The 14,210-nt window shown below is 40.6% G+C and overlaps 1 protein-coding gene and 1 pseudogene across 1 annotated transcript in view; both read left to right on the forward strand.

The window, feature by feature from the left end:
* Positions 1-14,210, forward strand: part of LOC148442118 (rap guanine nucleotide exchange factor 6-like) — a 672,269-nt gene that overhangs the window by 507,558 nt on the left and 150,501 nt on the right. Inside the window, 1 exon segment of the mRNA XM_088464211.1 lies at positions 5,332-5,455. Within this exon segment, the coding sequence (XP_088320337.1) occupies positions 5,332-5,455 (124 nt within the window).
* LOC148442121 (5S ribosomal RNA) lies at positions 658-776 on the forward strand (annotated as a pseudogene).

Raw genomic sequence — 14,210 nt, forward strand, 5'->3', positions numbered from 1 at the left:
AGATTTAGCCTTTGATGTGTTCCAGCAATGCTGATTACCACATAAATCGACTATTTGTATGATTGTTTATATTTGTGTGTTTATTACTTATTCACAAGAACAGCACACACTTTGTTGTTTATTTACAGTGAGTTGTTTACTGTGTGGGAAGATCAGCATAACATTGGCAGCTTATTTTATTCATTTACCTAATGAGCCTTGTGGGGTCAGAGATACACTTCGATATGCATCACTTCATGTTGGCTGCTACGTTAACCATTAACGATCAAATTGTTAGAATGTATTATCAGTAATTGCCTATAAATAGGATTGAATTGAATCACCTATCATATAGATCGTTATAAGTGTATCACTGTCATTCAGATCATTATATATGCATCATTGTCATGTGAACAGCAGAATTTATAATAGCTAATTAGAATATTTTATCTGACTGCTCTATGAAAATAGTAATCAGTCAGACAATTACACTTGACTGTTTTACGTCATATGTTTAACCATGTGATCATCGGTATGAATACAATTAAAGTACGCTCATGCAATACTTTTATTGATACTGTGCATTATTTAACAAAGTGGACTTCTCTGGTGAGGTAGTCCTACATACACTCTTACGCTGTGTGTACCTGGGCATTCACACTCCCCAGTTGGGTAATTATCTACAATCATACCATACTGGATACGCCCAATCTCGTCTGATCTTGGAAGCTATACAGTTATGGGCCTGGTTAGCACCTGGATGGGAGACCACTTGAGAATACCAGGTGCTGTAGGTTGCTAATACTGGAGGTGGATTGGGACGGTTTGGTAACTCAGCAGAGTGGTAACTCAGTACCATTATAACGACTTACATACATCCAGAGAATAGGATATTTTTATCGCAATGGTTATTTATTTACGACCAGGGTACTTACTTATCCACATGTATATATGAACACATGTGGAGATTTTATTTTGGAATATCTTCGCCCTAATTTAATATTTTTGCATTTTGTCTGAAGGGATATTCATCTACAATTTTTCATACAACTCTGATTAAAAGTTAATTTTTAATGATAGGAAGCCTTTTGGATTATCCATTGTTAATGTGTTCAAATTACCAACCTCTTTTCTATTTGCAGTGTATATAAGGTTGTGCAACATTTGTGCCATGTAGGGTGTAATTGCTATCATCTTTAATAATTTACTAACAAATATAATTGTAAGCGGACATTTGTCATTAAGAGTGCCCCAGCGATTAGCCCTCTCTTTCCCTCTTTTTCTTTTGTACTTATGCAATATTGGGTTGTGGGAGCACCACCAACAACAATTATTGATACAGTTGTATCTAGACAATGTAACGGTTGGTTTCTACTAATAATTACCATTATCTTAATTAGTTTTTGAGTTCTGTGCAGAATTCTTCCTCTTTTCTTGTACCGATAGTCCTTTGTCATATCCTCACATGGCAGTATGTCAGAATTTGTTGTACCAGGTGACTAAGAAGGGGGAAGATATTGTGGAACAATTAATAGTTCCCAAAGCATACAGAAGAACAGTGTTAGATCTGGCCCATTGTCATATAACAGCAGGCCACCTAGGGCTAGGGAAAACTACTGAGCGAATAGTGCAGAGGTTTTTTTGGCCCGGGGTCCATAAAGAGGTATCTGACTATTGTGCATCCTGCCCTTAATGTCAGTATCATGCTCCAAGCCACATTTCAAAAGTCCCCTGGTACCGTTACCCATTATTGAGGTTCCGTTTGAAAGAATAGCTATGGATTTGGTTGGGCCATTAATGAAATCTGCCTGGGGCCATCAATATATTCTGGTGATAATAGATTATGCTACCAGGTACCCGGAAGCGATACCATTACGCAATACATCAACCAAGACCATTGCTAGAGAATTAGTCCATGTCTTTAGCAGGTTGGAAATACCTAAGGAGATCCTGACTGACCAAGGTACCCTATTTATGTAAAAAATCATGAAGGAGTTATGCCGCCTGTTTAAAATTGAGAGGATTCCCCCTTACTACACTACACAGCATGGACGATCTCCAGTGGAACCGCCAGCTGGTTTGTTTGCCCCCGCTATTTGTTCACCACTGCAGAGAGGCATCGGCATTGCTATTTTAGCTGGACGGTACTGTCAAGTGAGCAGAGATGAGGGAAGTTTGAGGGACTACTGAGTCCAAATACCCCTGCTCCAACACCCGCTCACTTTAACTGGAGAAACAAGCTCCCATTATATACAGCGGCGCTGCACAGCTCAACCTGTATTAAGTACAGCTGAGGATAACATATCAGCGCAGCAGGAGCCAAGGGAGATGGTATGATTGTTTGTACCTAGCCATACTTGCTATAGCATTAACTTATTTCACTGGAGAAATTGGCATCTGTTTTTGCTCACCGCAATGCTATATTACCTGACCTGTACAATGGATAGGTATTACGTCAACACAGCGGTTTTTCAATATTCGGCTGGCAAGTAAGTATATGACATTCAACTGTTGTATGGTGGACACATGATCAATATTCTAGTTGGACTGCCCTGGGCATTTTACCCTCTGTATTGATTTCAAATATTCATGCCATATCATGCACAAGTAGCAAAGTGGTTTTTAGTGTAGATACATATGCTCAATAGAGGTTTATTGTCTTGTGTATTGTATATTTTGAACAATGTGAGTTGTATTTGTCTATAAATTAAGTGTATTTTTACTTGTGAACAAATATCGGATTAAAAATTAATATATTAACAAATTAGTACAAATTTCCTATTTTGGAACCATGACTGATTTATGTTTGCATGTGAAGTTTGCTATTATTGAGCATGTTTCTCAAATGCAAGAAAGAATTGCTGCTGTAGTGCCTATAGTAAGAGAGCACTTGCAACAGGCTCAGCAGGCACAGCAGAGGGTATACAACCACAATGCTCGTTTACACAACTTTGCTCCTGGGGACAGAGTGTTGGTGTTGGTTCCCACAGTAGAAAGTAAACATTTGGCTAAATGGCAAGGACCCTTTGAATCTTAGAAAAAGTGGGGCAGGTCAATTATAAAGTTTACCAACCAGGGAAAAGAAAGCCAGAACAGATATACCATGTAAATCTTATAAAACCTTGGAAGGATAGAGCAGCACTGTCAGCCATCCGAGCCCCTCCAGTAAACCCAGTGCCCATGGTACCTGAAGTGACAGTGGCAAAAACCCTGTCAACCAGTCAACAGCAGGATGTTAAGGAATTTCTGATCAGAAATAGGGTGCTGTTTTCTGACCTACCAAAGAAAAACACGGTCATCAAACATGACATAATCACTGACCCAGGGGTTAAGGTTAACCTAAAGCCCTATAGGTTACCAGAAGCCCAAAGAGAATAAGTGTCGAAGGAAATTAAAAAAATGTTAGAGTTGGGTGTAATTCAAGAATCGCATACTGAGTGGTCAAGTACCATTGTGCTCATTCCAAAACCCGATGGGAGTGTGCGATTCTGCAATGACTTCCGGAAATTGAACAGTGTGTCAAAGTTCGATGCTTACCCTATGCCTAGGGTGGACAAACTAATTAAAAGGCTGGGGACAGCCAGGTATTTAACTACTCTTGACTTAGCCAAAGGGTATTGGCAAGTGCCGTTAACTGAGAATGCCAAAGAAAGAAAAGCTTTTTCTGCACCAGAGGGGTTGTTTCTATACAAAATGTTGCCCTTTGTGCTACATGGGGCACCTGCTACCTTTCAAAGAATGATGGATAGGATTCTAAGGACCCATAGATAGTATGTTGCTGCTTATCTGGATGATGTGGTCATACATAGTCCTAATTGGCAGTCTCACTTGCCCAGAGTACAAGCAGTGTTGGACTCCATCTATAAGGCAGGTTTGACAGCCAACCCAAAAAACTGTTGTCTTTGGATGGAAGAAGTAAAATATCTTGGAAACACCATTGGCAGAGGTTTGATAAAGCCACAGCTCAATAAGATTGAAGCAATCCAAAACTGGCCACGACCCCTGAATAAAAAGCAGGTGAGAGCCTTCTTAGGGATCACTGGGTATTATAGGAGGTTTATACCCAATTTTGCCAACATTGCAGTCCCACTGACTGACCTTACCAAAGGCAAACAGAAAGTCATGGTGGAATAGGGTCCTGAAGCAGAGAAGGCTTTCCAGGAGTTAAAAATAGCGTTATGTACCCAACCAGTTCTGATGACCCCTGATTTTGACAGAGAGTTTGTTGTACAAACTGATGCATCAGATGTAGGCATCAGAGCGTCCTGTCCCAAAGCAAAGAGGGTGAAGAACACCTGATTTTCTTCTTCTTAAGCCGGAAATTAAATGTACATGAAAGAAACTATGCTACGGTCGAGAATGAAGCATTGTCCATAAAGTGGGTGTTAGAGACTCTCAGGTACTACTTGGTGGGAAGAAAGTTCAGATTGATCACTGACCATGCCCCTCTGAAGTGGATGTCAGAAAACAAGGACAGTAATGCAAGAATAACAAGATGGTTCTTGGCATTACAAACCTTTAAATTTATCGTAGAACACAGGCCAGGAAGCCAGCTGATGCTTTGTCACGTGTCCATTGTTTGGGGGCTGCAGTTGTCGAAACAAAGGTAGGATATGTGATAGAAGCACTGGAGAAGTGTGGAATGGCTTCTATGTATGTCCTAGGTTCCTGTCATATGTGTTCTGAAACCCCTAGGAGAAGTCTGTTTGGGAAAAACAGACTAGAAATGTCGGCTTTAGAGAAAAGCTGGTTTGGGTCCTGGGGGTGTGGATGTGAGGAGAGGGAGGGCTCCATCCACTGGCCATTCCAGGTTTTGGGCTTTTCAGCCTGGTAACAGGCTCATTAGGGCTTGCAGCTGGAAATGGCTAATAAAAACTGGGTTTGTTTGTGGCTGAGTGTCTTACACCTGGGAGAGCAGGCAGACTAGCCTGTTCAGAGACAATTGGTTACTTTCCTTGAAAGTACTGTGCATGTGTTTTGTTGATGGTGAGGGCAATAGGCCCTACCATTATTATAGAGAGGAAATCTGCTATGTAGCTAGAGCCCAGCTGGGCTAGGACTTATGTTTATGTTTTGTTTATGTTTATATTCATTTGGCACAATAAAGACTGGCACCTACCAGTTTGTACGAGAACCCCTAACTTGTATCCTGTTTCTATGGCTGCTGTGTGTGTAAAGAGGGAGTCCATCCACCCCAGGAGAGGGACCCCTATCCTTACTGTGTCACAAAATATATGTATATATATATATATATATATATATTATATATATATTTGTATATACATATATATATATATATATATATATATATATATAATGTGTTTATTTATTTATTCTATTCTGTTCTTGCAGGAAATGATACCAAAGTAGATGGGCTGATAAATTTTGAGAAGTTACGCATGATTGCGAAAGAAATCCGCCACGTGATCCACATGGCTTCCGTTAACATTGACCCTGCTCTAATGTTCAGGCAAAGGTATTGTATTCCTAAAATATATAATTTGCAACAACAATGTACATTATGTTTCCTGACTTGAGAATCCTTGTGCTTCCTATTATCTTTGCACATAACAGAGAATATACACATAGGGTGTAAAATACCATAGATCCTGGCGCTAGTTTCTTTTAGGTGGAATGTGTACCTCTATGGTTCTAATTGAATTAAGATTAAATAAAATATAATAGAAATAAATATAAATGTAAAATTAAAGATAAAAATAAAATTAGAATTAGAAATCTCCACCTGCCGCATATTTTAGGGACTCATTGCCTGAAGTCCAAAAAACAGAAAAAGAAAGGCTAAGAATTAGAAAGAACTGTGCCAGTGGGGAAGATGTATAAATATATTTTAAATGTGTTATGACTATAGGAATGACTATAACCATACCAATTTATTAAACATATATGCACTCACATAAAAAAACAATACAATAAAAGTATATCATATATTAATACATGGTTTAAAAATGTTGAAAGAATAATAAATAAAAAGACATGACCACAAAAATTTCTTCTTCAGGATCCAGAGGGTTCACAGGAACTACCTTGGGGTTATGTGTTTTTTGGAGGAAACCAGGCACCAAACAGTCAACATTTTCTGGTCCCAGGATGCACTGGGTCCTCCCTCATATATACCCCGCTTCTGGCCACAGGTCCTCAGTTTTTTCATTTGGTGCGGCAGGAGACAGGTTCTTTATTAGTAAGCAGAAGGGCGTCTTGCTGAGACACCAGTGCTGCAACTTCATCTACCCCCAGCGGCACAGCAATACCAATAACTTGTGTGGTCTGGTGATTTCGGCAGGGTCGCCGTGAAGCTTGCTAGCCGCGATGCTGCGGCCTGGACTGCAACCAGAGATCACAGGGAGGTCAGGTAAAAGAGAGGCAGTCTTGCTTCCAGCGTGGGAGATGCATTGGAAGCTACTGCAGTGAGGGCATGGTTCAGTCCGGTCCCAAACTAGACTACTGAGGCCATATCACCTGGCACCGGGGACGAGCTTCAGATGCATTCTGTTGCTGGTAGGCCAGTGTTCCCAATTGGTTGTGTAACATAGGAGAGGTAAGCTCTCACCCCAGCAGCCCCTCCCCTGACACCGAGCTATGGAGGTTTCACGCGTCTGGGTTGCTCCACCCACCTCTGTATATGAGACACTGACCACTTTTCAGTGCTTTGTGAAAGTGGTTTGGTCTCAGGAGATGTTGGGATCTCCCTGTATACCTCTCCCCCAGGGGCAGGGTATATAACACTTTATATCTTACCAATCAACACTTTTTTGAGTAGTTGATTCAGAGCCCAGTTACAAGTAATAGTTGTATCTGTGTTGTTTGTGACTTTGTGCTAGCGCTGCTGTATATGGCCTGTTTCAAACTGTCATTTCTCCTCATCCCTCTGAACAGGTGCTGGGGTGAAATTCAAAAAAGTCGCATGTACAGTACTTTGTACTTTTTCACCTTATATGTCTAAGGCCAAAGGGAAACATGAGGCTGAGGCCCCAGTGCTGGTGTGATGAAATTCCTGTCAGGCAGGCCTGTCACTCAGGATTTCATGCAGGATAGTTTGTGTGCTCTATGTTGTAAAGTTCCATCACACCAATTCACTGTATCAGTGCCTGCACTAGAGCCATCGTGGGTGTCCTTGTTGTCACAGATTATGTCACATTTAGCAGACCGCTTTGCAGTGCCTATACTGCCTCCTACTGTGGGATTTCCACAGCAGTTGCAACCTGCAATGAGTGTACCTCCTATGCATCCATCCTGCTGCAATGCTTATGCCCATTCTTTGCAGGGTATGTATGGTTCAACAGTCTGCCTGTCTACAACCTAGTCAGGCGGATAAACTGATATTCACTAAGGATCATTGTAGGAGGAGGTCATTACGTCATTCCACCCAGCCTTTAGACTCAGACGCATCATCAGATGAATCGGATGTTGTACATGGTTCCTCCATGGAGTCTGTATCTGAGGAGGATCATCATGTGGATGTTCCCTCTCTGTTGAGGGCAGTTAGATCCATATTAAATTTAGAGGATGATAAGGCACCTTCTAGGTCTAAAGCTACACTCTTTAGATGACAGCAGGTGGTTAAAGATGAGTTTTCTCAGTCTGATCAGCTTTTGGGACTCATGGCTAAGGCATGGAGTATTCCGAATAGATGGTTCCATGCTACAAAGAAGTTATCCTTTTTATATCCATTTTCTGCAATTGAATGTGATAAGTTGGAAGTTCCTAAGGGTGGGAGGCTGACTTCTTCAGTTTTGCGACACCTGGCATCAAACAACAACAGATGCCTAGGTCAGAGAAGTGGTCTCTTAGGGATATGCAATCACCTTCTGACGACATACTCCTCTGAAGTTTTCTTGCACAAATCTCCCATTAAAATCTGTCAAGGCCCTGGCCCTCCAGGAAGCCAGTCAGACTCTGCTGAATTCAAGGGTAATTATTCCGGTTCCCTTGCCTCAACAGAAAAGCAGATATTACTCAAATCTGAACCACAGAAGAAAAGCACACTGCACACTGCAACAATATCAGCAAAAAGCAAAAAATACTTGAACCCTACATAATAGAAATTCAGAGGTACTAGTTGCATACATTTGCAAATATATAATTAAGTGCCAGTTCAGCATCAAGGATCCTCTATACCGGCATCCCTAACATCAAGGGGTTCATGTCTGAGGCGCAAGGCACCCCAAAATAATCCAGCCAAGGACCATCCCCAGGGTATCACACGTAAGAAGGGAAAGAAGGTGATAGTGAAGTGTAAAGTATAGATGTGTAAAGATAATCAATAAGTGTTAATATAATGAGAAAGAATTAAAATTACATAAATAATTAACAAACAAATAGAAAGGTGATGAAAAAGTATCTATGTGAATTAAGTGGTGATGCAAAGAAAAAGGCCCAGCTAGAGTAACTCCGGGGGCCCCATGCCCAAATGGTCACCCCAAAATAATTATTTCCACCTAATAGTAGCACCCACTCTGGGTCATATATTTACAAATTAATATACTGCATAATAACAGCACATGTATAAGCCAAGAGCTGACTCATGTAGGAGGTACCCCAGAAACCTCCAAATGGCACTATAAGGACCAGCACATGCTCCCAATGCTGGCTCCCTTCATGCCTCTCAGAACTGCAAATAAAAGTATGGTGGTCGCTCACATCAGCTTAATGCTATAGCACAGGTGTTTGTAAAGCGCGTGGTTTACACTGAACACAGAAATAAAGAAATATTCCCTCCAGCACACTGCAGCAATATCAACAAAAATACTTGAATCCTACATGATAATAGAAATTCAGAGGTATTAGTAGCATACATTTGCAAATATATGATTAAGCGCCGGGCCAACGTCAAGGCTCCTCTAAACATAGATACTTTTTCATCACCTTTTTATTTTTTTGTTCATTATTTATGTAATTTTAATTCTTTCTCATTATATGAACACTTATTGATTGTCTTTACACATATATTCTTTACACTTCACCTTTTTTCCCTTTTCATGTGATGCCCTGGGGATGGTCTTTGGCTGGATTATTTTGGGGTGCATTGCACCTCGGACGTGAACCCCTTAATGTTAGGGACACCGTTATAGAGGAGCCTTGATGTTGGCCCGGTGCTTAATCATATATTTGCAAACGTATGTTACTAATACCTCTGAATTTCTATTATCATGTAGGATTTCACTATTTTTGTTGATATTGCTGCAGTGTACTGGAGGGAATATTCCTTTTTTTCTGTGTTCACTGCACAAATCGGTCAGATATGTGAAGACTTCTGTGTGTTACAGTAATGAAAGTTTTGAAAGAATAGAAAAATAAGCTGCGTGCCACCGCTCCCCCCTCTAAAAAATAAAAAAGCATAACCAGCCCTGGATCTCTGAGCCTATTCTGGTACTGGAATAACGAGGGAAAAACCAGCATGAGGTCCCATTGTTTTTTAAGTAACCAGGCTCAACCAGCCAGGGGTAAAGCCATAGCAGGGGAGCACACACCAAATAGATAAGTCCCTCCTCCTGGGAAGTCCCCCAGGCCTGGGATGAAGCCCAGGGCTATTCCCAGCAGCCCAGGGCAGTGGTTGCAGGGTTAATGTGTGAAAAATAGTTCCAAATATTGTTTGCTACAGTGGAACTACAGGTCCCAGCAAGCCTGCCCCGGCATGCCAGCACTTGGAGAACAACAAGAAAAACAGTTATTAACTGTACAAAACAATGCAGGATAAGGACATGGTTTATAAACATTGCTGCATAATACTGAAATAAGCAGCAGGGCATCAGGAACCAAGTGTTAGGTAGTTAGGAGTAAATTATAGTATAAATAAGGGATGGAGAAGCACGTGAGGGAAGAGGGCCTTGCTCATGGGAACTTACATTCTAAAGGGGAGGTGCTGACATACAGGGGTGACACAGATGGGGTAGCTAGTGAGAAAGAAGCATGGAGCAGTGGGTTAGGATGAGAGTGGAATGTGTTATACAGTATATGTTTTAAAATTACAAAATTAAGTTAATCAGTCATGTACCTCTATAACAAACATACAGCTAAAAATGCAGCTTTTATGGGACTGTCCCGCCATTCTAAGGGCTAATTTACACACCAATTTTAGCAGCCGTTTTTTTGCCGGCAATCAGTGCCTTTCATACGCAAGGACTATGAGCCATTTTTAATGTTGTGGTTTGTTTTCTTAATGTAGTAGGCATGCGGAGCAGCAGCTCTATTCAAAGATGATAATAGTTTATACACAATAATTGAAAACAGTATTACACATAGGCAAATGCAGGAAGGGTTTCCGTCTGCCTGGAAACCCCCCTCACCAGCCCACACCATGACCACAATAGAAATAGTAATATAATAGATTGTTACTAGTGCTGCACGTTCTTCTCAGTATCACAAATGAAATAATTAGCACCACATATGGATCTTTTAACATGTAGCAGCCAGTAATAAATAACCTGTGCACCAACTAGAAGATCTGGAAAACATGCACTGTTAGGGATGAACTACTATATAGCCTAATATGTACATATATGTCCAGGGCAGTGCTAGGTTCTTCTGCTGCTCCACCAGGCTCCCGTACTTGCTCCAATTTTCTGGAATGGTGCCCACATCTAAAATAAATACGTTGAGTTCAGGCAGGATGGCCTACTGCCGCATCTAATGGCTTACTGTGATCTCTGGTCCTGTATATGCTGGGATTAATACACACAATACAGTTTGTATGACGCTTATTAAAACTGGCTAAGTACTAATTCTGCCCTTTTCATTGACAGGCCACACTCACTCTAAAATTAAGCATTTGGAAACCCCCCTCTGGAAATCCTGCATTTGCCACTGCTACAAATAAAAGTACTAACCATATATATATATTTATCCTTGTCTCCCAACAAATTGAAATATTCTTCCAATTCAAAGCAAACATCTTGCCACACCTTTCGAGTGGCATGTCTATTTTTGTAAATATCTTGTGTTTTGTACCATAGAACTGGTCAAGCTTTGACTATATCAACCTCTCTATGTCAAAGTTGTCACTCATGTTGACACTCAGGTGCCACAGCACTTGGAAAAGATGGAGTCGTGGGCAGGTACAAGCTCAGAAAACCCGTTGTGTGTGAAAGCAAACATAACAACATGTACTTCACTGACTTGCGGTGACGACATGGCACAGCAGCCGTCCTTGTCAGTGGATATTCTCGGCTGTAACACAGTGACCGTGCCATCTGAAAGGACCCATCTATTTACATAGTTCACCCACCTTCTCCCTATTATATGTTAGCTCTTGGTTTCTGTTGCTACTATTCTTATTTGTCAGTTGTTGCTTGTGTTTTCTGTATTCTGTATGGATGGCTATGAACAGCAAAAGTAATTTAAATGTGAAATTAATTTTATTTACTGAGAAAATAATAATGCAGGTCATGCTTTAAAAAAACTGTATACAGGAATTGCTAATTTTTGTTATGTGACTTTGTAACGTGAGTTACCATGGGATGACCCTTTAATAGATAAAAGCTGTGACCCTATAATGCCATCCCATCAAACCAATCGCAGAGTGATTGACAGGAAGTGCCGTTTGTCGATGGTGATGGTGGGGTGGTCAAACGAACGCAGGCGTTCCAGCGCATTTCAGTGCCGTTGTGTGGGCATACATAAATTAGTCACAGCAGCATGAGGACTCATGGCATGTGCTAAAGTTAGCAATTCCTGAGTGAGGTCTGACCTGCCTTAACTGTGCATATGGGTCCGATGTTACTGATTATTTTGCTATGTTGCCAAAGTATACAGATGTGAGTAAGGAGAAGTGGCGTCTTTATGTTAAGCTGCGATCACAATGCGAATGCAATTTTCTGTTTCAGCGTCCATAGGGGTTCCACAGGGATTGCCATGGTGTGTGGTTGGTAGGAGTCAGCCGTGCACCAAATAGTTAAAACTTTAGCTCCCAGGATTCACTGGGCCCTCCTCCACATATACCCCAGCCCCAGGCAGCCAGTTTTTTAATTTGTGCTGGCAGAAGAGTCGCATCTTTAGAACAGTGGAGCTGTGTTAGACAGCCCCAAACTTTTATTTTATGTTTTAAAGTTTTTATTTTGTTTCTAAGCAAGTCGCGCTGAGCATCCTAATGGATGCCTGCGCAACCGTTCCTACTAACTGTTGGCATTGCAACACCGGTGAGTGGTCCAGTGATTACGTTGGGCACCAGCAGGGTTTGGCTAGCCGCTCCGCTGGGGGAACCATGGCTGCAGCCGGATAATGGCGATGTCAGGTAAAAAGGGGGTTACATTTGAATGCAGTCCTTACCTTTGGCTGTGGAGACCACAATGGAGGACACTGTTGTTGGGCGTCCGGTTTGCTTGCACCCCCACTACACCACCAGGGCAGTAAAATCTGGTGTCTGGGGCATTTGTTAAGCCAGTAGACCCAGGGGTTAATACAGCAGTGTGGAGGTAAGCTCTCCCCTGACAGCCCTTTCCCCAGCTCAGAATGTGATTTCTCAGGTGAGTCTTCCCACATCTGAGCTGCTCCTCCTAACCTCCTCCCTAATGAGGTGCTCAGGTGCCTTTTAATCACGGCTTTTCTGAAGCTGTAGGAGATCGTTTCCTGTCTCCCTGTATATCTCTCCTCTGAGTCAGGTTATACAGCACTCAAATCCTACCAGCCTAGTGTTGGTTGAGTAGTTGATTTAGTGGCCATTGCAAGTATATTTACATTTATATTTGTATTTATATGCATTGTATGTGACTTGTGCTAGCTCTGCTTTTGTGATATACTGCTTTAAGTTTCTTACTGTCAGTTATATCTATCTCTGCTGCTCTCCCTTTAACCCATCACTTCCAGTTGTGTATGGGTTCATTGTACTTCACATGTATCTGTATTTGTGAAGGGTGTCACATTGCATTGATAATGCTGATCTTAATAGACCCTTTATCCTCCGCAGCTCACATACAGCGGTCAGCCACCAGTTAACACAATGCATTTTACAGCCAGAGAATGATGGGAAACAACAAGACCTATGTGTTTCCAAAACCACTCTGCCTTTATTTTGGACAGACAGATTATTTGATAGCACTTAAATTAACATAGAGACAAAGAAATGTAGTCTGCACATGTGCAACAAATTTTCTTATCTACCTAATTAAAATATATATGAATATATTTAGCATATTCCAAGCATTACATACATCGTCAGTAGATGGCAGTTTTGCCTAACTTATCAACAAATGAATATTAGTACTACTATCTATATCTATAAATCTATATGACATATCTCAAGGGATTTATTTGCTATGTGTAATCTTAGAGACAGTACATCTTTGGTATAAGGCAGTCTCTTAACAACATACACCACTGTTCTCAATAGGACCATATAACCTCTTATCTTTCCTGTCATATAACTCAGACTTAAATACAAAGGATGAATACACTCTACTTTAGTCTAAATTGGCTAACATAAGTTATTTCTATATGAATACATTCCTAAGAGCTAGAATAGCGAATAGATAGATAAGGAATGAGGCCCTTCTCAGGCACAATGTCTCACACAGAATATTATTTCTTCTTAGCATTTGAACACAAAATGGAATCATGTTTTAAAACATGATTCCTCACTTTATCAATTTCCTTCTCTTTGTTCAAATCTATACCATTGTTCCTACCTTTTCCTTATCATTGGTTCCTAAGAAGACACTACTTCACATGTCTGCACTATAAGAGTCACAATACATGGAATTCTGTAAATTCATTCACATCTTCATACGGGAATCAATGCTCAACCTCACTTAAAAATAATAAACACAAGTTTAATAAACTAGCGGACATGCAAAGCATTTTCATTACCTCGCATTCCCTCTACCTGGGGAAACCTTCCTTATCCCTGTATATATAAAAAACATCATATATAAATGATAGAGTATAAAAAGCATGAATCATAATGAAGCAAAATATGTTTCAAAGTTTGTGTTAAAAGTCCAATACTGATTAATTGCAATAAAAGACATGAAAGAAATTCCCTCTAATTGTCTTGTGTGGCACTTTTCACAGTAGTAAGTCTTTGTCTGGTACAATGGGGTAGTAATATCCAAAGCCAATCCAATTATTGCCGGCTCTTTATGAGTCTTCTTTTTATCTTTAAAAGAACAACATTCAGTGTAAGTATTTTCCTAATCAGCCAAATTAAAACTTTTATTATCACATAAATGGCTAAAAGCAATAACAGTTCTTTCCCAATTAACTGTAATATTCCCATAAAC

The sequence above is a fragment of the Taudactylus pleione genome, unplaced genomic scaffold (assembly GCF_031769625.1).
Source record: "Taudactylus pleione unplaced genomic scaffold, aTauple2 ptg001609l, whole genome shotgun sequence".
NCBI classification, from domain to species: Eukaryota; Metazoa; Chordata; class Amphibia; order Anura; family Myobatrachidae; genus Taudactylus; species Taudactylus pleione.